The following is a 24542-nucleotide window of genomic DNA, read 5'->3' as shown; positions in this document are numbered from 1 at the left end:
TGCGCCCAATGATTCCAGGTAGGCTCTGGACCCACCGCGACCCTGAATTGGTTAAGCGCTTACAGATAATGAATGATTGTGTTCATTCGTCTCCTAGCAATGGAGACGCTCTGTCACGTGGAGAGCTGGGTTTTATTCACACATAAACCAAAAGGAATGGCAGGTTTTCAAAAAATAATGGAGTTAAAAGTAAGATATTTGACTTTGACTGAAGATCAAGTAAAAAGTCTGCAAAATGGAAATACTTCAGTAAGTACAAATACACGAAAAAAAGTACTGTACTTAAGTACAGTAACAAAGTCCACCACTGCAATATAGTGTTTTGGTTTTCTGCCCCTAAAATATCTGATGCAAAAAAATGAGATCATGAACAATTACTTACTGAGTTAAAGTTTACAATTAAATGAATGGAAAAATACACAGAAATGTATGTAAGGCAAGTTGAGAACCACTGTTTTTTTTTTCCATTTAAAATCCATTCCTTGGTGCCCTGTTTTTCATTGTAACTTGACCTTATCTCCTGAACTGTGTGCCACTAATGCTCCTATGTCATTTATCTTTGGATATGTAATGTTGACTGTGTAGTCTGACAACAACTCACTCCATCTCTCACTGTTTTAGTAATAAACCTAAATAAATATATTTTGTCTTTTGTGAATTACATGCTTGACTTCATCTCGCCTTCACCCGACATTGGAGACGATGTCTGGTGGACCTACCACTTAATATGCTTGTTGGCAACCTTAAGGGAGCGTTGAATTCATTTAAAAAAGCATTCAGCTATCTTTTTTTCATAGTAAGCCTTATCTTGCCTCAGGCAATCAGCAACAAGCTAAATAAAACACCATCCCTCAATCATAGTTCCCTCGGTTGACTTGGTTTCGAAATGAGGGTATGAAACGAAGGCCTCTATTTGAGACGTTCATTACATTTTGAGCTTTAGAGTGTACAGCAGATTATAGGCCGCTCAACCCTAGAGGTCCATTAAACTGGATGTAGTTACAGAATATCGCTGAATATTGCATAGTCAGTAAATATATTCCAGCTAAGCTGATAAACAGGCCATGATCATAACCATTTAAAAGTGATCCAGCAAATGGCCTGCTTTTTAAATCTTGTTTTTCTGGCAGTGTTGCTGACTTGTTATCCTAAAGTAGCCCTCAACATGATTTAACCAGAGCATATAACATTCACTTTCGCAAAGCGCAAAACAACTGAAATATAAGAGCTAGAGCTGTTTGTTATTCAATCCTCGCAAAGCTTTTAGCTTGTCGTTATTTTACACAAGAAATGGACCTCGGTAATTGGAAATCCCCTTAAAGGCTGTTGTTTCGTGTTCAACATATTCATATCCTTGCTAAAAAGCACAGACCCTCAGCGTAAATGGTGAATTCAGTAAGACTTTTAAGGTACACATTGGGAACATGTTTAACGTGCATGCTCACCTTGTATCATTCCTAGAAATACATTAAATAATATTGGCTCAAGCTCAATGCCAAGTATTGGCTAGAGGGGTATAAATTTCCCCAGCTTTGGGCTATGGAGGAGGTCCAGAACTAATCATCCAACATACCTGATTCTACTAATGCTCTTGTAAAGTTGCACTTAAACCCTTCCAGAAATGTTCCAACATCTAGTGTAAAGGCTTTCCAGAAAAGTAGAAGCTATTACTTCAATAAAGCCGGGATCTAGATTAGTTTAGTTCTGTATTCTCAATTGTGAGAGATCCTATTAGTCCATTTTTAATTAGTATTACACTATTATTTTATTGTATTTTAATTCAAATGTTAAATGGCATTCCTAAGCACTGTTATGTGATTTTTATTAATGTTATATGGCCTTAAAAGTCCTTCTTTGTTCATTGAAACCTTTAAAAACTCATGTCTGTTCATCCAGTTAATATATTTATCATTTTATTGAAGGTTAAAATGTGCATTAATGCATTAAAGAGTTCTCTATAAAGACTCTACATTTATACTCTTTATTTTCAGTCAGGTTCTGCCTTCTCCTGTAAAGTTACTATTTTGGAAATACATCATTTTCTTTAGACAGTGATGATATGCAATCAGTCCCCACCTCTGTCTCCATGGAAACATCTGCTTTTTACCTGCAGTTCAAAGGCAAGCTGATGGGATTGGCTGCTTGGATTTTTGATGTAAGCTTATTACAGTCATGATACATCATCTAGTCTAAAAAACAAAGCCATGGACATTTTAAAAATAAAAATGTGATTTTTACTACAGGGAGCCTTAGCAAAACCTTAGCAGTCCAGTATTTCTCTATATACAGGGGTTATACAGCAGATTGTTCCTTTATGTAGAAAAACCAGACTCTTTGACTACGGGAACAAAATATACAGCAAAAACTGATTGAAGACCTAGAGACTAGTTATTATTGTTGTTATTGAAATATAATGAAAGCATTAATAATGTAACATTTTTCACCAAAATGTATTTCCAAATAGCAGATTTAATTACTGTCAGCATAACAGCTGGATATATTTAAATGCAATGTTTATTTGTCACATCAAAAAAAAAAATTCATAATTTTTCTCATTTTATTTGTGACTAATTTACCTCACTATGACATCATTCATTCATTCATTCATTATCTGTAACCACTTATCCAGTTCAGGGTCGTGGTACTATGACATAATGCTAAAGAATTTAAAGAAGATACCTAGAGAATCTAGTGAAAATGAATAAGATAAAAATATATATTTCCTGATAGAACTTTTAGATTTCTGTGGTGAGCTGCTAGGGGGAAGGAAGTTAGGGTGAAGGGTGTGGACAATTTTATTGTAAAAAAAAAAAAAAAAAATCAAAATACCTTCTAAAATAATATCTAAATTCTGAATTTAAACATTGAGTCAACATTATTGTAGAGAATATGTATAGTTCACCTGAGGGCCCAACCTGCAGAAAATTGCTGTTGGAAAAGAACTTAAGCTGTAAAAGCTATAAATTTCAGCCTGAAACAGTACACAAGTGTAAAAGGCTGAAGTGTGTTTGACTGTGCTTGAATGAACACAAGTAAAGCAAAGAAAGTGCGTGGCATCTCACAGCTTTGCTTTTTATGCGTTTGTTGCATTATTTCACTTTCCATAACTGACAAGCCTTGATCTGATGCTCTAAAACTGATCATAGACATAGACTTTATTCACTTTTTAACTCTCTGGTTCTCAAAAAGGCCACTTTTCAGGCCAGTGTTTAGCCTATAAAAAATTTAATGCTGCTTAAATGAAAATGTATGACCCATAAATATTAATGCAAGCCTTTGTAAATGAACAAGGCCTGGACTTCTCAATAATTAACTATGTTTTCCTTAACAGCGCATGGATTATAGGCTGTGCAAAGAAGCAGAGACTGCTTTTGGCAGCCTTAAGCATTATTTAAATGTTTGAAAATAATGTAACACATGCTTAAGACATGTTTGTAGTGATGAATTTAAGACCATGCATGTCACATGTTTACAGCTTAAATTTTACTTACACTTTTATTAAAATAAATATGTTGACTTTCCACTTTTCAGACTACAGGTTTTTACATAAAAAACTTATAGGCGGCGTTCACCATTTTAATCAAAAAAGAATTTTTATAAAATTTTGAGATATTCCCTTACTATTTGCTAGCTTTCCAGTCTGTATGTTTGAAACTGTGTTTACAAAAAACACGTTTAATGTGGTTACAAAGCCCCAGTGTTTGTAAATGGCCAAAAAAAAAACAAAAAAAACAAAGGGCCTTGGGTCAGTATGCTAGGATTTCTCTCTCCTCTCACAGAAGACAAAAGGCACCTGGATGTTTTTAGACCAAGAGGAGAGCCCCAAACGTTTAAAAGCACGAAATGGAAGAGGATATTGCTCTATTCCTTCTCCACAGGTGAGTAATATTGACTTATGCTTGTTGTAGATGGAGCTGACACCAAATTCAAGAGTGCTAATTGCATGAAAGTGTACACAGATCGAACGTTCTACAAAACTAAACCATTTGAGTTACAAATGATTTCCCAACAGTACCTCAAACAGTGAAAAAGACGAGGTAAACTTCAGCAACATCCAAACAACAGTTTAATCCCACTCATCCCATTAATCCCAATCACAATGTTCCACCTTAAAAGACATGGAGCTTTGGAATGTAAACAAATGGGTGAACAGCTTTACCCCACAGTCAAAGACATTGCCTTTAACAAAATTGCATTATGGCAAAATAAAATAAATAAAAATAAAAAATAAAACATGTTTTGAGTTTAATCCTTATCATTGTGAAGTTATAATGAGTGTTACATCATTTGTATGAGCCTCAGTACAATGCGACCAAAATGAACATAAGGCATTTGCCTGTATCTCTCTTAAATCCACAGTCTAACTGATTCTAAAGGATAAACACAGTGGAAAAATAAAGTAAATGTAGGATATTGGCCCTAATCAATAAGGCACATGGTAATATCAGTATTTCTCATTCCATGCAGTCAGTGTAGAGCCATGTACCCTTCAAAAACCTTTATACTAACTTCCTTTATAATAAGGGAACTGAGCTAAAAAGTATGTACGCAGAGGAGATAGAGAACTACTCATCAACAAGGATCTGAGATCATTAACATTCTCATGACTGAATGTCATGAAAATCCCACACAAATCCCATTTCCAGAAAAGTTGGGATTATGTAGAAATTGTATAAAAGTAAGGAATTATTTGTTAATTCTATTGAACATTTATTAAACTGACAAAATCACAAAGATTTCCAGTTTGTTCACTGAGCGACTTTACCAAAACAGGGAAGAATAGCACCTCCAACTCCTGCTGCTGGGTGTACTAAAAATCCTTTTTTTCAAAGCAGATGTGTTTCTGACCTTTTTACAATTTTTTAAGCTTTTCTTTTTCACTTTTACTCCCATTTCATTACATTCATTACAGTCTGTACGCGATGTTTTAATTGGCTGTTTATCACGATAGGGCTCGGCTTTTGAAGTTGTGAAGCCACGCCTCCTCTATAATATACCTATATATAGCCCACGCGAAGTTTCACTTCGACGGGTTTGTTATTGAGGTCTTATCGGGACAGAGACGTTTCGTCACAATGAAACTCTGCGTTATTCTGACCACTGTGGTTCTCGCCTTGCTGAGAAGTGGAGATGGTAAATATACACCGTGTGTCAGCTGCTTTCTATTCTTTTGCTCTCCTTCTTCAGCTTTTCTCCCTTCAAAACACCTGCATTTCTGACTGGATCCGTTTTCCATTCGTGTGTTTTTAAAACGAATCCTTACTTCAGGCGTAATTTATTTCACAAGGCTTACAATACTGTTTCTCGCGTATTTAAATTAAGAGATATGCCTGACAAAAATGAAATAAATAAAAAGCAAATAAACATATCTACTGGACTGATTAATGCACATATGGTGCACTGAGCCACTTTAGTTACTTATTTTAAATGTTTACAAAGAAGCATAAATAAACACCTCTCATGAGCAACAAATGTTTTTATTTCATTAGAAATATCTTTTATGGAATGGACGTGTGACACTTTGCAGACGTAGATACAATGTCATTTCATTAACTTTTCTGTACAATATTTCATTGTGTAGTTAATGAGTAATAATAATCTTCGTACTTAACATTATAAGTTAATGTATAAAACAATATCAGCAGCACTATGTTGGAGGAGTAGAAATATTAAGTGTTGACAAATACAGACTACATAACTGCTGCCACACTGCATCTCCAACCGCTCTTTACTCACTTTGTAGTGCACAATGTAACAGATTCTACACCAAAATAGTGCGTTATGTCTATAAACCTTAACATAAACGCACTGTTTGGGTGTTGCAGCTGAATGTCCTTAACCTTTGCAGCGCACTACACAGGAGTACAACGGTGTATTTGTAACAAAGCCCAAGCTGGAATCAAAGAAAAACAATGACTAGCAATAACGGGAGTTCTCCTTTCAGGGGAAAACCAACGGAGTTAAAAATGAAATGTGAACTGAAAGTTATCGCTGGGCAGTTTAATGACAGGGAATTCCCCTGCCTTTGACCAGATCCTCTTCCATTTTAGTGGAACCTGCCTGTTCGTTTATTACCTGCGCCATCAACTAACCGGTTGCTTCCTGTTTGTCTCGATCCATATTCAGCCGTTGAATAGTCAGTGTGACGAATAAATAAGTCTAAGCTAAAAAGCTTAATCAAAACTTTATTAAAGACCCACTCCAGTGTCGTTCTTTTTAACCTTGTTAACGTGACCATGTGATGTATTTTATTTACTAAAAGCCATTTCATGTGCTAACTAACCACTAACAATGACTAAGAATTTAAACTGCAGTGTTTCAAATACTGTCTCAAAAGGCTGTTTGCTAACGTCATAATCCTAACAAACAAATCCCATCAACTTGTAGAGACGAGGACTATTCACATATTTACACATACGGATTTTCTAAATATAAGTAAACTTCCTCCATTAAAGGAGAGATGTGCTAGCCAGAGGTCTACATTACAGCTTTACAGATATATAGCCTTAGTGTCCAAAACCATCAGTGAATCTGCATAGTTTTAGTATATTTTTAAAGTGGCATATGTGAAACACACAATACATAGGGTACTATTTACCCCTTCAACTCCTTAACTTCATGATTCTAGCATGAGAAGTACATTTAGGAGATATTTGTTTTGTACTTACTTTGAGATAGATTTTAAAGGCATTAAATGGTTTGGACGTTTGGTTCCTCATTCCAGAACATTACACAAGTCTCTAGAAAAGAGTCTTTCACATAGAACCAGCAAATTTACCACAGATGAGTGTTTATTGATTCGTCAGTCAGTTTTTAATATGTTGCAATTACAATATACAGCGATGTAACCACTCTCCATGCTAACAATGTGCAGCAGTGTAATAACACTTCCTGCTCACGCTGCCGAGTTCACTATCGCTCATCTGTGAGAAGCTGAATAACTGGTTGGACACATGATTGTTTTTCAAAATTTGAATGCTGCAGGTATCTGCAAGGCACAGGCCAGGAATTTCTCAGGAATAGTATGTGCAGGAATGTGCTTGAAAAGCATTGTGTCTATATATCAATGTGTGTGTGTGTGTGTGTGTGTGTTTTGCAGCTTCTCTACTAGTGAAAGGTCCAGCCGGACCTGTTCTGGAGGGTGATCAAGTGACCCTTGAGTGTGTGGACACAGAATCTGAGTTCAACATGAGCTTGGTGCACTTTGAAAAATTATCAAGGGTAAGAGCAAGGATATATAACACTAAATAGGCCAAAAATATTGTAAAAACACTTGGTCATTCCATATTCTCTTCAGCTCCAGTCAGCATAGCCCATAAGAGCCCATGGTAACATATGCGTCACAAATCATTTATAAGATCTGTAAAGTTCCCAACACAGGTTTGCCCTTCACTTTAAATCACACTGTCCCTACATCCTGGAGGCAGTCATGTGACAGTTTGTGAGTCTGTGTATGTGTGACCTTATTTACAGAATGACAGTGTCCTTGGTGAGTACATAGAGATCATAGACATGCTTTTTTTTAAATCATATATTTTTGTTTTTTAAAAAGTGTGTTCCAACCAATTCTAAACATTCAAATGCTTTAGTAAAATGGTTATATCACATACTTTCCATTCTGATCCCATTTTAAGAACAAAATGTTGAAATACAAGTTACAAAATGGTTTTATGATGTTTATGTTTATGTGGGAGTTTAATCAAATATAATTACAGAATAAAGCAAGAAATGTGGAAATGTGTTTTTTTTTTTGTATTATATTTACCTAAATTTCACTTTATTGTGAACTGAGTCTAGGTTCTTATGGGCTAAACTTTACTTTGAAGTCTTAAGACTAGATGCTGCTACATTTTCAGTAGGGATTTGATATCATTCAGCCATGGGTTCAGGGACTGATGTTGGACATGCTGCTGCTCCAGGACATTCCATTTCATAATTTTCTTATTTATTGTTAGTTATTAATTCACTCAAAAATTATACACGCTGTACAGTGTAAAATCGGTGTCCACAATGAGTGACAATAGCTGAATTCCCTAATTACGAGGGGAGATTACCTTAAAATGCTAAGGAAACTGTTTTGGTTTTGGTGAACATGTTCTAGAATGTTGCGCAGACTTATCTGCTCTACCCACACAAACAAAACTCATTAGAACATAAACACTTCCTCATGCTCTCCCACAGGCTTAGACCTGTTCTTTTGATATGAATCTCATTTCAATTAAAAAAAATAAGCTTACATTTCACTGAATTCATCCAGATATTTAGATGAATTGAAATAAAGCCAACTTAGCTGACTGGGGTTTTTTTTTTCTTATGAAAATGTTACAGTAGTTGTACCCAGCCCTGTCACATTTTATTCATTAGCCGGGAAGCAAGACTCAGAGCAATTTAGACAAGACCAGACACGTTTATTTATGTAGTCAAACACTGAATTTGTCAAACTCAAGGTGCTTTAGTGAATTCAGTGAAGCAGTACCTTCCATTAACTTTGGTAGTATTTCTAGCTCCATAAAAGCCATAAAATATTGTGCAAAACAAACACAAAGGTGTGTTTTGCTCCTAATAACCAGGGAATGAATTTAATTTAACCTAAAAATGTGTTGAGGGATATGTTAGGCCAGAAATAACTTGTTTTTGAGTTGGATCTGGCTCTTTGACCCACTACTTAATAATCCTGGCTGCAAAAAAATAGCTTTCTTTCATTGCATATACCCATTTTCCTATAGCGGCTCTTACCAGCTGAGGCCTGTGATTGAGTCTGCTGTGCTGCCCTAATTGGAATTGAGCAAAAAAAAATGATCAGATCAGCAGCTTGAGTTTTCGTTACTTAGGAAGTCTGTTCAAAATAACAGCCTGGGGGAGTGCGAGGATGCAGTGTGTGTGTGTGTTTTAGAGAGCCACAGAGAGTTGTGATTGCTTTGTTTAATTAACACGTCGCAGCAAGGAGTCTTGGGAGGATTCGAGGCATCTGCCGCTAAACGCACACTGTTCAGTTGCAGTAAGAAGCAATGTTTGTTTCTACAGATGGGTTTATGGTTAAGGTGTCAGGCAGATGTTTTCTCTTTCTCACACTCCCTGGGTTTTGTCATTTGTGTCAGGGAGTACTCAACAAGTGACCACAGCAGACATTTAACCCATAAGCCCATAATTAAAAAGATTGACAAGCAATTAATATGATCAGTTGTAAACTGTTGCATTAGTTTGTTTAATTGCTATTAATTTGTTGCATTCTTATTTGGCCTTTAAATATAGCTATGATTTTCATCACAGAGTTCACATTAATCTGAATATTGTAATGGCTGGTGGACTGACGGAGGCAGACGCAAATGCTGTAACACAGAATTTATTAAGGACAAGAAAACCAAACAAAACTGAGGAGAACTAGGAATGACTAAAGTAAACAACAGTACAAGAGACTAGAATAAAAGAAGAACTAAACACAAGGAAATGAACATAGCTAGAACAGGAAAACTAAGATAAGTACATAGAGAAACAACTAAAACAAGAAATGGGATGATACACAACGATCTAAAACTGAGGTAAACGAGGGACTGAACAAAAAAGACTGAATCAAAACAAATGGAGCTAGGGCTAAACAAACAGAAGTAGAACTAAACACACAGAGCTAGGGCTAAACACACAGAACTAGAACTAAACACACAGAGCTAGGGCTAAACAAACAGAACTAGAACTAAACACACAGAGCTAGGGCTAAACAAACAGAACTAGAACTAAACACACAGAGCTAGGGCTAAACAAACAGAACTAGAACTAAACACACAGAGCTAGGGCTAAACAAACAGAACTAGAACTAAACACACAGAGCTAGGGCTAAACAAACAGAACTAGAACTAAACACACAGAGCTAGGGCTAAACACACAGAGCTAGGGCTAAACACACAGAGCTAGGGCTAAACACACAGAACTAGAACTAAACACACAGAGCTAGGGCTAAACAAACAGAACTAGAACTAAACACACAGAGCTAGGGCTAAACACACAGAACTAGAACTAAACACACAGAGCTAGGGCTAAACAAACAGAACTAGAACTAAACACACAGAGCTAGGGCTAAACAAACAGAACTAGAACTAAACACACAGAGCTAGGGCTAAACAAACAGAACTAGAACTAAACACACAGAGCTAGGGCTAAACAAACAGAACTAGAACTAAACAAACAGAGCTAGGGCTAAACAAACAGAACTAGAACTAAACACACAGAGCTAGAACTAAACACACAGAACTAGAACTAAACACACAGAGCTAGGGCTAAACAAACAGAAATTTTGCTATCATCAAGTGCAACTTCTAAAGTTTAATTAACCTAATATGTTATGGATTCCTGATATTTGTGAATAAACGTCTCTTTCTCCCTCCTGTAGCATATGAAGACATGGTATCGGCTGGACGTGGATGACTACAGCTATTACTTCCGTCGCTGTTTCTATTACGATGTAGATGTGAGGAGAGAAAATGGCCGTCTGCTCATCAACCTCCCCAGGATTCAGATGTGGTCAGCTGGACCTTACCGCTGTGTTGTTGACAATGCCACAGAAGCGATGATCAACTCCACCATGACGTACACCATCCCAGTGCAATGTGAGTGAAGGGTTGGTTCATAGTTCTTATAGGAAAAATCTATCCACACTTTCCAGTCTTTTTTCTCATATCATAAAATACTAGTTGCATGTCTATTTGATTAAGGAAAGCCCTAAAAACCTGAAACTAAAAGTCACTGTAGCATTTCATAGAGCTTTTCCTGTTTGGTGTGCACCAGAAAGCTGGTAGTTTTTTTTTTTTATTTTTTAATCATAAATTGCATTTTAGAAAATTCAGGGGATATTTTTCTTAACCATTTGCTAGCCTCCTGTCAGTTAGCATACTGAAAAAGCTCTGCTGTTTGTACACAACCCTAGTTTGGTAAATGGGGGGAAAAAATCCAAATGGTCTCGGCCCAATATGTCTCAGACTTTTGCTCTGTGCATCATTAGCTTAGTCAAAAGAAAAGGCATCTGGAGAGGTTTGGACCACTGAGAGACCTCTGAATGTGGAAAAGCATGAAGAGAGTTGCGGATGTTGCTTTATTTTTAGTCCATCAGTGGTTAGTACTAAGGTGTAACTGACTCCAAATCTGGGAGACTGTAAACGGCAGGAAAGTAAACACAGACTAAAAACCACTCAAGTTACAAATGATCTTCTGTGGTAATTCAAGCAGTGAATAAAAACTTTCAAATTAAGCTTCAGCCATGTACACACTAAAGTCTGCTTTTACTCAAGCATACAGTTCCACTTTAAAAGATGCAGAGCTTCTTTGAACAAAAGCATGGGAGTTTGTTTTCCTGTGAGAACAGTAGTTCCCCAGAATCACCTGTTGCCTTTAATTGAATTTAATTTCAATAGTTTTTTTAATTCTTTGAACAGATGTCATGTTGAACATTACAATCTTTCCCTGTCATTTGTCAACCAATGACCAGTCACCTGCTTTATACTGTCACTCAGAAAACTGTTCTAATGTGTAGCAAGGTTTAATCTACAAGAAACATGTGCCCCGTTTCCTGTCTTACCAGAAATGTAATAAATCGGCCTGGACATGTTTAGTATCTGATGTTGGCTACTTGTTGCACTGGAGGTACACACCTAATATATCTAATACGAAATGGAAGCCTGAGTATTACTAGTGTAAAAATCGTTTGTATATCATCACCTCAGTTATACTGCAACCTCTAAAAATAGTAAAAAAACCCCCCCCCAAAAAATCAGACTTCAATATGTTACTGTTGTTCTTGTAAGCATTTGATTGATAACATTCTCACATAAGTCCCAGTGGCTTGGTAGTACATTGTCTGCCTTCAGCCACTAAACCCTTCTTGGCAGATTGATTTCTTACCAAACTATTTTTTTTGACGTATTAACTACAGAGTGGCACAAGCTTTAAAGTATTCTCACACCAATCACATAACATTAGTGGAGCTGTTTATCTCTGTCACCTCATTTTGCAAGAGTGATTAAGTAATCCTTGCTTGAGGAACAAGATGAACATTTTGAAACAATGAGTGTGTTTAATATGGCCATGAGAGGTGAGGCAGAGAGAAACTCGTTGTTCTCCATAGATGACAGAACTGAGCACAGTATTGGGTGGTGGTTATGCTGTGCCTTTGGATGAGTCAATAATGGTGGCTTATCAGAAAAACACAGTGGGGAACATGGGGGGATTTATGGCACGGGTCAATAGTCTCAGATGTGGAAAGAATATGAACCATTACACACATTGTATCATTACAGTGAGCTGAGACTTGATAGACCATAATCATTATTATTGATCAGTCTCAGAGCTGGTCTGCAATGGGACAGAGATTCTTCTTCTATACAACCAAAGGAGCCATGAAAATGCTTTATTGAAGCATGAACACAATACATTTGTCAGTGTTAAATAATCACCCACAAAGTTCTTTTGTGAGGTCCCTAGGTGTTATCACTGGTTGATGAATTCTACATGACTGGTTGCTGTTTTTTTTCCCAAAACATGTTTTTTTCTTAAACATTCTATATTTTCTTTATTTTTTATAGCTTTGAAGTCCACTTATGACTTTTTGTAGTTTCAACAAAATTTGCTATTAAATTTCACATCTCGGGTGCTAATGGCTTTTAAAACCAATAGCTAATAAAACAATAAAACAGATATTTATATAAAGACCTCCAAAAAATTTAAAGGTGTAGGACAATAAAAAATAGGTGTAAATGCAAGTCAAAGGAACACTAGGTAAGATTTGGTATTTTTGCTCCTGGTCTCCCTTACAGTTGCAGAATGTAATTCACTTTTTAGCACTGTCCTGAAAACTCAAGGTGATTGGTGTTTTCTGACCATCCTCCAAAACCCACATAGTGCAGTTTCTGCAGTGCTGAGCCTGGAGTAGAAAAGACAGAGGCACTGTTCTATTACAGATCAGTGAAGCATCACAATGATTTTGATGCTGCAATTTTAAGGCAAAAATACTACCTAGTGTTCCTTTAATATGTAAATGACTTGTGTAATGGTGTAGAAATAGATAGTTGTTTCGTAAATCTCATAATTATGTATTTAATGTGACTAATCCATTTTTGCTTCCCTTAGACATGCGAGAGGTGTCAGTGTACAGAAGCGGCTTGGGATCTTTCACCCGCTATTTCACCTCACTGCAGGACCTGCGTGTGTCACTAGGGGACGATGTGGAGCTGGAGTGCTCCACTTCTGCCTCTGAAACTCCTCAGTACTTCTGGTCCAAAGAGGTAAGTGTTTATGAATGCACACACTAGTCAGCAATTATTCACAACCATAGGGGAAGTGAACACACACACAACCGGAGCAGGGGGATGCCAACCACACCGGTGCCCAGGGAGCAATTTGGGGGTTAGGTGCCTTGCTCAAGGGCACTTGAGCTGTGAGTGAATTTTTCTTTGCTGGTTCCGGGAATTGAACTGGTGACCCTCCGGTCTCAAGCTCGTTTCTCTAAAATCAAGGCCACGGATTCCCCCATAAAGAGACCCTGGAGCCCACTCTACAAACAGAAATAGAGTTCTCTACAGAACTACCAGTTAATTATGCGCTGCAGCCTTACTGCTTAGATACATAGTTATTTAAATCTTAGTGCCTAAAACATTTGCACAGTACTTTATTCATTCAATCATTCATTATCTGTAACCGCTTGTCCAGTTCAGGGACGTGGTGGGTCTGGAGCTTACCCAGAATCATTGGGCGCAGGAACACACCCTGGAGGGGGCGCCAGTCCTTCACAGGGCAACACACACACATTCACTCACACACTCACACCTACGGACACTTATGAGTCACCAATCCACCTACCAACACGTGTTTTTGGACCGTGGGAGGAAACCGGAGCCCCCTGGAGAAAACCCACGCGGACACAGGGAGAACACACCACATTCCTCACAGACAGTCACCGGTGTGACTGCACCACCGTGCCGTCACTGGTCCAAAATAATGCGCTTTCTTGGAAAGGGAGATGAACCTAGGTCTATTGAGTAGAGGGCAGAAGTGTTATCCATTATATTGTACAACCATCAGTCTTAAAACAAGAAGAGCGATGTTTCACCATTTCTCAAAAAGTTTTAATAGTTGTTTAATAGTTTAATAGTTGGCAACACATCTGCCCTCAACCTGGCAAGAAAGAATGAACTACATTTTAAAATTAGTAGAAAGAGTTCAGAAATAACTTTGTTATTACAAAAGCTCCCTTGTGCCTTCGTATTTTCCACATTATTTGTTCCACATTGCATTTTATTCACCACAACCTCTAGCTAACTTTGAGTTAAAAAGTATGAAGGGGCAACCTGTGTTTGAAGAGTGGTTCGTGATGGATTCTATGCCTGTGGGCATATCCAGTTTTTTCGGGACCCAATGTAACCTAACACACAATGTGAAATGTACCAGAAAGCCCATCGGCAGCAAGTGAAATGTAAAGAATTGTGATACGTGTCCAAGGATAATAGGAATGTACTTTGCGCCAACACAATCCATTTCACAGTGGAAAACACAGGCAGAATACAAAGTGTCCTGTAAGCGTTCATTGTCTTATAATATGCAAAGAAAATAATAATGGTCCCTAAATGGAACCCTGTGGTGCTTCTAAAGTAAGAGATAAGGACTCAATTAGTGGTCACTCAGTTTTCTCACTTAGGCTGTGATGTGTAATTTAATGTGTGCATTCAGTTACTCAAATCGCTGAGAAATATGAGTGAAAATGGCACAATATGGCTGTTGTATTATCAAAGGAACACAATAAATATCATTCAAAACCAGTAATGCATCTTAGAATGCCTAGCTCTGGATTGTAAGGGCAGAAATAATTGCATCTCCTTGTAAATCTTGTAGCATGTAGAGCTGTACTTAAAGTACTAACCCTGAAATGTCACTGGATTTAGGGTCATCTACACTTACTGTCCATTTTATCAGCTTCATGGACCATACAGGATCACTTTGTATTTCTACAGCTACATAGTGTATTCAATCTGTTTCTCTGCATACTTTCTTTTCCCCATTTCACCCTGTTTGTCTATGGTCAGGACCACCACAGGGCAGGTATGATATGGGTGGTAGATCAATCTCAGTGCTTCAGTGACATTGACGTGGTGGTGGTGTGTTAGTCATGCTCTACCCACTGATGAAGGACAAGCGGACGACCATAACGCACTGTGCAGGCAGAGATGAGCTAGTGTCTCTGACTTTAATGAGGTCAGTGTGTCTAACAGTGAGTGGATAAAGTGTTTAAAACTCCAGCAGCACAGCTGTGTCTGATCCACTTATCCACCACCCAAATCATATGTGCTCTATGGTGAAATGAGTATAAGAAATCATGCAAAGGAACAGGTGGACTACAGTCTGTAATTGTGCTTCTGTATGGACAGTTGAGCTGATAGATACAAGGTAGGTGTTCCTAATCCAGTGATCGTTCAGCGTATAACAGAATGGTCGACTTTTGTTCTTCTGCAAGTGTGTTGCAATGTCAAATGATTTTGCAACATTTTGGTTTTATTTCATGTGTCTTGGAGGAAACACATGCTAGCATAGAAACAACATGTGAGAGGGTGGAACACAGATTTCAAATGGGAGTCCGTTATGTCAAAATTAAAGGGCTAGTAGTAAAGTATGTTTTCAGTTAATAAGATGCGTGGTTCCTTACCTTATAAGCTGTGCATTATTATTCTTTACCAACAGGTCTCTGATAGTGTCTTGAAGCAGGAACTGACTTAAATGGCAGTCAGCAACGATCTGTTTATCCTTTGTTTCTGTAGTAATCAAAAGGAGGTATCAATGCATTGGTTTGAGTCAGTGGATTAGCACACACTGTACTGCATTAGACAGATCTTAGTTGGAACTGGGAATCCTCTTAATTTATTTCCTTTCAAAAATGAAATGGACTTTTCAGGCCAACTGTAGAAATGCCTTCCATGGCCAAATAGTTTGTATGGTTATGACAGGCTCTTTCTTTCCACCTAATTTCCCATTTTCCTCACATTCTCTAGTTATTTTGGTCCTTTCCATTTCTCTCTCTCCCACTCTAACACAGTCATTATTCTCCATCTTTAACAGTCTACTCACTGGGATAAATCTCAGCTGATACCATTATCAAGGTTAATTACAATGGCTCTTGTTTCTTCTCCGCGAGATTTAGCACTTTTGTCGTATTCCTTATCCCGAACACTTTTGGCTAATGTCAGATCGTCTTTTAGAGCGCATGAGTGAACACCTAATTTCTGTCGCAATCTCTTTCTTTCTAATTATGCCACCCTCTTTTTTTCTCTTCCTTTCTTCTCTCTGTGGAGCTTGTTCTATTTTTTTTTTCCAACACCCATCTTTGTATAAGTCTCTTCAAAATACCCTCTTTTTAACTCTCTCTGCAGGGAGAAGACTGGATTGTGCCCTCCAATAAGCTGAAACTGGAACAAGTTAGGGACTTGGACAGTGGGAAATACACCTGCATGGCTCAGCATCCATCCGTGGAGTCCCTCTCCAAGAAACGCACCATCAGCCTCACTGTGATGCCAGGTCAGTTTGTTCTGCCTGCAGAACCTAAAGGCTTGGAATGATTTAAAAGTTCATTATTCAGTGAGTTGTAGCTGATGTGTTAACTTGGAATGAAATGCATAATCTCTGGTAGAATGCAAGTAGAGTCCGTTCCTAAATTCAAGAGAACTTTTGTACAATCAGTGTCGCTGATCCAGAGCATTAAACGCTACATAAGTTCTAATAGCGACTAATAGTATGTGCAAACCAGGTTTGGTTTTAGATATGCCATGTCTAATACCCTAATACCACTGACAATTTATTGGTCCTAATTCTTAAACCATTATAAATCCACCATGACCAGTCACAATTGTTTCCCTTGGCAATGTATCATGGTCCCTTATGCAGAACCCTTGCTAAATGTAAATTAGTGAGTCTTTACATCTCTGAAGAAAAAAAAATGGGTTACATTACCATAACATTTAGGCCAGTCTGAGTCTGTGGATTTTCAGTTCTTTTTTAAGAGTGGGGATGTTACAGGGTTCAAAGATTGACTCACTTTAAAGTGAAATACGAAACGAAGAATGAAATTGTGTAGGTGGTGTCAGGTTACTTTTTTGCAGCTATTCACAAGGGCACAAAGATTAAACCCTTAAATGAATTACACACACACACACACACACTCTTTCTTTACAAAATTGTGACAAAAGGAAACGCAACATATACAGAGCTTAAGTGAAATGCATTTAAACATGCGTTTAACAGGTTAAGGCTTGATTTAGTTTTGTGTTTGTGCATTACAGAGGACGCCTCGTGGTATGAAACAACAACTGGCCGCATTGCTCTCATGGCATCTGCTGCTGGAGTTGCCCTCTTGCTGGTCATCTTATCCATGACTGCCTTCCTGTGCCGCAGTGCCAGACAAAGGAAGGGCAAGGGACCTATGTAAGTAGAACAGAACTGTCGTTATGCTAATGTAGTGGTTGATTTGGTGTGGTTGTAGTGGTGTGTAATACTTTTACTGGTCACATCTACACTGTTTTTCAATGTAAATTTTATTACTTTTGTTACTCTCATACAGTTTATTTGCTCTCAAAAAGCCCTCAAAATATTTAACATTATTTTCACACGGTCTTACCCCACATCTTCTACTTTTAAAAAAATACCTTTACAATATTTATTGTAATTATATTATAATATATAAAATGTTATACAAGCACCACACTTATTGAAAAGATAAATTGTTTTAAATAATAATAATAATCTTAGGTGCCTGAGACTGTTGCACAGTACTGTAAATAAGAAGAAAATAATTACTTCATCCCCATTGAATTAACTAAGGCAATATTAGTTTTACTACACAGCGAAATAAATAATTCCGTGTATTCAGAATCTCTGGAGCCGACGTTAGTGTGAGATGCTGCGCCAGATATTGGTGGGGGAGAAAGAATGCACGAAATCTGATAAGTATATGTAGCTAGTAATAACTCAGAACTGCATGTAGAGTAAAGTAGTAAACCTTCCAGCCAGTGTAGCGCATTTAATGGAGCTAAGCTAAAGCGATGTTTTAACATGATTTCTTAATCTTTTGGTCATTCAAAGCATTCAATGTAATATGTTAATACCATACATAATACGAACCACAAACATGAAAATATTTGTTGATATAATTCTCTGGATTTGGCCTAACACTACGCTGTCTTTGACTAAACAGCAGGGATCAATGTACACCAGTGCTATACTTTAAAAATACATTTACTACAAAGACACTTTTAACCCAAATCAGCACAAAAACTAAATACATATTTATATATAGTGACAGAAAATAGAAAAATGTAAGAGATTCAACTCGCTCTTTTCAAACTCCAGTCAAATCTGTGTTGAGTGTGTGACAGGGAGAAAACGTGAGGCTCAGAATGTTATTTCAGTGAACAATGAGTCTGTAAAATGTTCATAAACAAGTCTGCATATATGGAGAGAGGAGAGAGAATCCTGAGGTGCACCCAAAGAAGAAACATGGCTCAGCGGTGTGTCGGCTTGGGAAAGTTGAAAGGCTTGGAAACACCTGACAACAAGTTTGTTTTACTCACTCCAAAGTTCAACTGACATCTCTTGGAGGTTTCTGCAGCAAAAATATCTCAGAAAAACAGTGCGCTCAAAACAGCGATTTAAAAATACAAACAAAATAGCTCCAGAGAGCGTACCAACCTCTAAACACCTCTGTCAAACTCTCCCTTGGTTATGTCCGTATTTTCCATCTGATTACATGCTCGGGCCATGGCATTACCAGAGAGATGAAGTTGTGGTATGTATGAAAAGGCCAAAAGTATGATTTAAAAAAATAATAATAAAAATAAAGAAAGAATTAATACTAATGCTCCTACATACGCAAAACAAGCATGATTTATAAAATAAATATTGAAATTAAAGTGTCAGTAACTTCAGAAGTTTAAAAACACTCCAAATTGAACCCGCATCAGCTGATAATTAGTTCAGTATCTGTGTCATTTTCAGAAAAGAAAAAGTTAGATTTATAGATAAGTCATCTATTAAAATCTCTTATGAATCAATTGGATCTTGTACCTGAAGGTGATGGAACATGATCATTCATGGTCCTGTATTCGGGGGCATTGTCAGAGTTGAGGAGTAGTTGTTATTGCTGTCCATACCCCAATAAAGACCCCCTATATCCAAGTCACTGAGCACACAGCACGTAAAAGCGTCCCATATCTGATTTCATGAGCAAATCGGATTCGTTCGTTCTGCTGTTCACACTGTTTATATAATGTGACCTGTATCTGAAAGCAGTTGGAACAGATTATGCTCCTGAACTGACTCACATGCGCAAAAGGTGCTGACCAGAAAGAAATATCCATCTGTTTCACACAAAGTTTTCTTGTTGAAATGAAGGAATGTGATCGGACTGGTGTTTTACTACAGTGCCGTATCCCAAAATGACCATTTCATTTATTCTATGTTAAAAACACAGTATTAATTATTAAATTCTAAGCAAATTAAATTCTAAGCAAAAATTTGTCAGGTTTCTTGGAAACAAAAGGGTCTTCAAGGAGGAGGAGATGAGCACTGAACTTAGTTTAATATTTTGATGATACACATTTAAGCAGCTTCATACAAACATGACCAATATAAAACTGGTATAGAACCACTGAGAAAGAAGCTCTTGTTTTATAAAAATACTTAATACAGATGTTTTATTTTCTCATAAATGACAGACAGTTGGATTAGGAAGTTTCACAGGTTTTTCATTTCTCCGTATTTATTTGACGAGGCCATGTCCATTTCCTCAACACCTCAAATTAAAACGAAAGTGCTTTGGACCTGAGTCCATGGGTAATTCTCAACGGCCGAAGTGGTGTAAAGGTCACATGAAATTTGATCTGGCCACAGATCGGATATGAAATATGAAAATTCGAATATTCACACATGAAAGTGGCCCAAATCTGTGTTTTAAAAAGTCAGATTCCATGAGATTTGTGTTGCTCACACGGCCACACAAACAAAACATCTGTGTCTACATATGAAGAAACATATGAAGGATATGGGTCACTTGTACCCGCTGTGTGAATGTAGCCTTAGATCGCTTTTTGATGCCAACTTGATTCTAAATCTTTCTGTACAATTCCCAAGAAATATGTATTTACATAGCAAGGGATTAGCACACCTTGTGTCCAACGACACTAATAATGACACTTTCAAAACCAGTCCTACTTCTTGGTCTAGGCTGGACATGGCCTGGTAGTAGCATTATTACAGTATAAAGCTTGCAGTTATTGAAAGGCCACTCAGAAGAGTACAAATCATGACACAATCTTAACGCACTTCTGCTATGGCTGGTGTGATTTGTTAAGAGTCTGGCTCTGTTACTTAGTGATTCTTCATCTGAATGCAATTTCAACTGAAGATCAGCAGGGTGTGATGTCCATTCTTCTTGCATTCCACATTCTCAGCATGGTCCAAATAGTGCAGTCCATCTGTCCTTCTCTCACTAATGCCCTCATACTCAGGGTTCTCCATATTATTCTCATTCTGACTGTTCCTTTGTGTCTTTATCCCTTTTTTCACCTGTGCTCTCTCTCAAATTGAATGGTGTATTCTATATATCACGGAGGTATACATTGTATACACTCTGTGTCCATCTGATCTTGGGGAAACCTACTTAAATTTGAAAACAATGAACCAAAGAAATAACTTGTTTGGTCATAATTCTAATGATACCTAAAATTCACACCATCTCAGAGTAAAACAGAAAAGCTGTTCTGAAATGGTAATATTGCTTGTCAAGCTGGCTGACTTCTACTATAATTACAAATGTGAGTCACACAGGAACATTATTTATAGGAACATTTAAAGTAATTATTCTGACTGAATGATTGTACTGATTCTTTGCAAAAAAAAAAGGTTGAATAGAATTTTTTAAATCTTCAAATTCTAATCGTAAACCAAAACAGAACATTATGAATCTTCAAATCATGGTACATTTTCTATTTTCCATAAGACATTCATTCATTCATTATCCAATCTAACCGCTTATCCAATTCAGGGTCGTGGTGGGTCCAGAGCCTACCTGGAATCATTGGGCGCAAGGCAGGAATACACCCTGGAGGGCAACACAGACACACACACTCACTCACACCTACGGACACTTTTGAGTCGCCAATCCACCTACCAACGTGTGTTTTTGGACTGTGGGAGGAAACCGGAGCACCCGGAGGAAACCCACGCGGACACGGGGAGAACACACCAACTCCTCACAGACAGTCACCCGGAGCGGAAGTCGAACCCACAACCTCCAGGTCCCTGGAGCTGTGTAACTGCGACACTACCTGCTTGTCCGATCTTGTTCTATTGATACAATAGTTGCCAGAGGCTGAAAAATGCAACAAAACTTACGGGCTTTACAATGTCTTTTCATATTAAAGGTCTGGAATTACATCATCGGTTTAACATTGGAATGTCATAGATATTTTCACTAGATGGGCAAAAGTTTGTGGACAATTTGTGTTAATTAAGGATTTCTTTTGCAATCAAGGGCATTAGATCTCCCTATTCTATACAGTGATACCGTATACTCTTCTAAGAAAGCTTTAGACTGGATGATAAACCATTTCTCTCAGGATGTGTTAGCATTCAGCCATGAGAGTGATAGTGAGGCCAGGAACTGATGTTGGATGATTAGTTCTGGATCACAAACCCACTGCAACTCCTACTAAAGGTACTTGACTGTGCTCCATCCCTGCAGCGAGCAGCTCATGTGCCATGTGCAGCTGCCCAAGAGCATTGTTTTTATTGGTCAGTGCTATACTACACACATTACCTTAGAGTAGGCCACATCATTGCTCAAATCCTCTTTGTAAAAAATAAACCTGCCTCAGTCTCCCTTGTATTCCTGCTTATTGTTTCTTGCTTATTACTTTATCGCACCCCATAATTCTTATCTGTCTTCCTCCCCCCTCTCTCTTTCTCCTTCAGTGATGACCACTCCCAGAAGAAGCCCATCTACAGGAGCAGTATAGAATCTCTGTCTTCCACCACTGGAGACAAACAGCCACTGGTGTAATGAGTGAGATGGATGGAGGAGAAGAGAGGAGAGGAGAGGCATAGAGGTGAAAAAGGGAGGGAGTAAGAAAAGAGAAAGAACCTGCCAGGTTGGATAAGAGAAGGTTGTTTTTGCCATGGAAAAGCAGACTGTGTACCAAATTGAAAATGTATGAAAAGGGTGAATCATAAAAGTGGGACAGAAATGATTGTTTTACGGCAGCAGGTTCCTTTCCAGCAGGTTTGGCAGCAGCGCTCATTCAACAAAAGGTGTGCAATTTTCTCTATATTGATTCCACAAGCCAGCAAAATTGAGATTCACGATTGTTGTCAAAGGGTGGAGGCAGTGGCTCACAAGTTTGCTGGTGTGAGCTTTAAATATCTATGTATTTGAGCAGTAACCTGAGCACATTTCTTCCTTCTAGCCTTGGGTTGGGTTGAAAATGTATTTCTTTCATTGGCAAGTACATTTACATCTTTTCATATTAGATCATTATTTCTGGTACACAGAGTTTGAGATCTTTCAAGTAGATATGGAAATTTCTGATGATTATTTATCATGTGTAAGCAACTCTCTTACCTGAACTGAATTTGCACCTTCAAACTGTAACAAAAGAATTCCAAACTTATATCAAGCACTTTAAATCTTTTGCACTATGTTTGATCTTTTCTGAATACATTTTTTCAAATTTAATTTCATTAAACTGCTTTAAAAAGCGATAACTTGCCAGTGTTGTTACTGATTTAATTTAGATAAAAGCTCATACACACATTTGTACAGCTGGGTGTGACAAACATCGACAACATACTGTAATCTCAACCTCTGCCTGTGCATCAGAGAAGCCTCTTTATAGGCAATATATGTGACATCCTAAATTCCCTCCCCACTTTTATCACTGAGCTTCAGTGTCATCTTTATGTCACGAGTGCAAAGGGAACAAATTGAGTTTTAATTACTGTTTGAACCCCAATAACAGCATTAAAGTATGAAACTAATCATGAGATATATAACAGACATTAAACCAGCATTACCAATAAAAACACACCTAGAACTGACACCTATAAACCGATAAACGACAAGGAGTGAGACAAAGGCCCCTCTCCACTGCAGGGTCGAAAGGTTCTTAAAGGTAGATTTGATTTGAATTTTTTTTTTATTTGAATTTTTGCTGTAGATGAAACTGACTCTAGATTCAGGTGAGCGCTAACTACATGAATGTAATCACATACTGAAAGAGCTACAAAACTAAACGACCAAGTACCAGATGAGATTCTGTAGTAATTCAAGCAATGAATGAGTATTCACAGACAAGTTCAATTTCAGCCATGTTTCCTTTAAGGCCTTGGCCCAGTTACAGGTTTGATTCACAGAAAACACTGCAAAACGCCAGTAAACATCAAACTTTGCCCTCAGTGGACCAACTGTGGCCTGCCATCTAAACATAAAGAGTAGTGTATTTCAAATCATAGCTTCATAAAAAATACAATTTATGTATTTATTTAAAACTCGGAAGTAAATTGAGGTAGTGGCCTCATTTACAATAATGGCAAGCTATAATTTAATGGCTGCTAGTCTATACAATTCACTTAAAATGATAAGTCCTTTAAGAACCCTTACTTGAATAAATCTAGGCTTGTTCGCCTGTGTGAGATTATCTATTACTCCAAGCTGAACTCATGCAGTTATTTGTTGAAGCATGTATTTATTCGTTACTTATTTCATAACCATATTTATTTAGTTGAACAATTCTTAACAGCAACAAAGCTTAGCGCCACTTAAAGCTCCACATTTTCTCCCTCTGTACCTGGACAATGCCTGCCTGCAGCACCCCAGGACTCCACCAGAGACTAATGAGAGTTAGAGCTGAAATAGTTCCACACGACTCCATTTACACTCTGCCATTGTGTCTGTCTTCAGACTGAGTGACTGACTGCCACTGCACTTACGCATTACACACTTACTCAGGCAGAAGAAAAAGTAGTTCTCACCCACTGCGTATCATTAAGGCAAGTTCTCAATAGTTTAGTTACTTTCCACTGTGTTCCTGTTAATGATATACATTACCTCAAATGACTGAAGCATCAAAAGTATTGTTAATTTGATTTGAGAATCGAATTTAGGGCATAAAGATCTGGTATCGGAGATATCGATATTTCAGTATTGATCCACATATCACTAGTAACGATACAAGCCTCGAACCAGGACTTCATTTGGCACGCCCCTTTGGCTTGACAGAGGCTCCGACGCCTCACTTCAAATATGGATTTGTTTCTTGGTTGAGTCTATACCTTTGTTTATACCTTTGCTTCACAGAAATACTCAATTATTTGATCGCTGGGTAGGTATTCGGTTTAAAATTAAATTTTAAATGATTCTGCCATTCTCCAGAATTTAATTTACAATCTTTCTAGAAGATGGATGGATGAAGCATTCAGATTTGCTATTTAAACTGGAGCAAGTTTTTGGAATTTTGGAATGAGAC

At 37.7% G+C, this 24542-nt stretch overlaps 1 protein-coding gene across 1 annotated transcript; it reads left to right on the top strand.

The window, feature by feature from the left end:
* Nucleotides 1-5012: 5012 nt before the first annotated feature.
* On the top strand, nucleotides 5013-22773 carry si:ch211-79k12.1 (uncharacterized protein LOC568891 homolog). Its single transcript, XM_066683067.1, has 7 exons — nucleotides 5013-5133; nucleotides 7100-7221; nucleotides 10385-10601; nucleotides 13114-13268; nucleotides 16401-16545; nucleotides 17307-17448; nucleotides 21994-22773. Exons 1-7 carry the CDS (start codon nucleotides 5076-5078, stop codon nucleotides 22079-22081), a joined length of 927 nt encoding a protein of 308 aa, XP_066539164.1. The 5' UTR covers nucleotides 5013-5075; the 3' UTR covers nucleotides 22082-22773.
* The last annotated feature ends 1769 nt before the right edge of the window (nucleotides 22774-24542 follow it).

This window comes from Hoplias malabaricus, chromosome 10 (assembly GCF_029633855.1).
Source record: "Hoplias malabaricus isolate fHopMal1 chromosome 10, fHopMal1.hap1, whole genome shotgun sequence".
NCBI lineage: Eukaryota > Metazoa > Chordata > Actinopteri > Characiformes > Erythrinidae > Hoplias > Hoplias malabaricus.
Note: the sequence above shows the minus strand (reverse complement) of the source record. Positions and strands in the feature narration are given on the sequence as shown.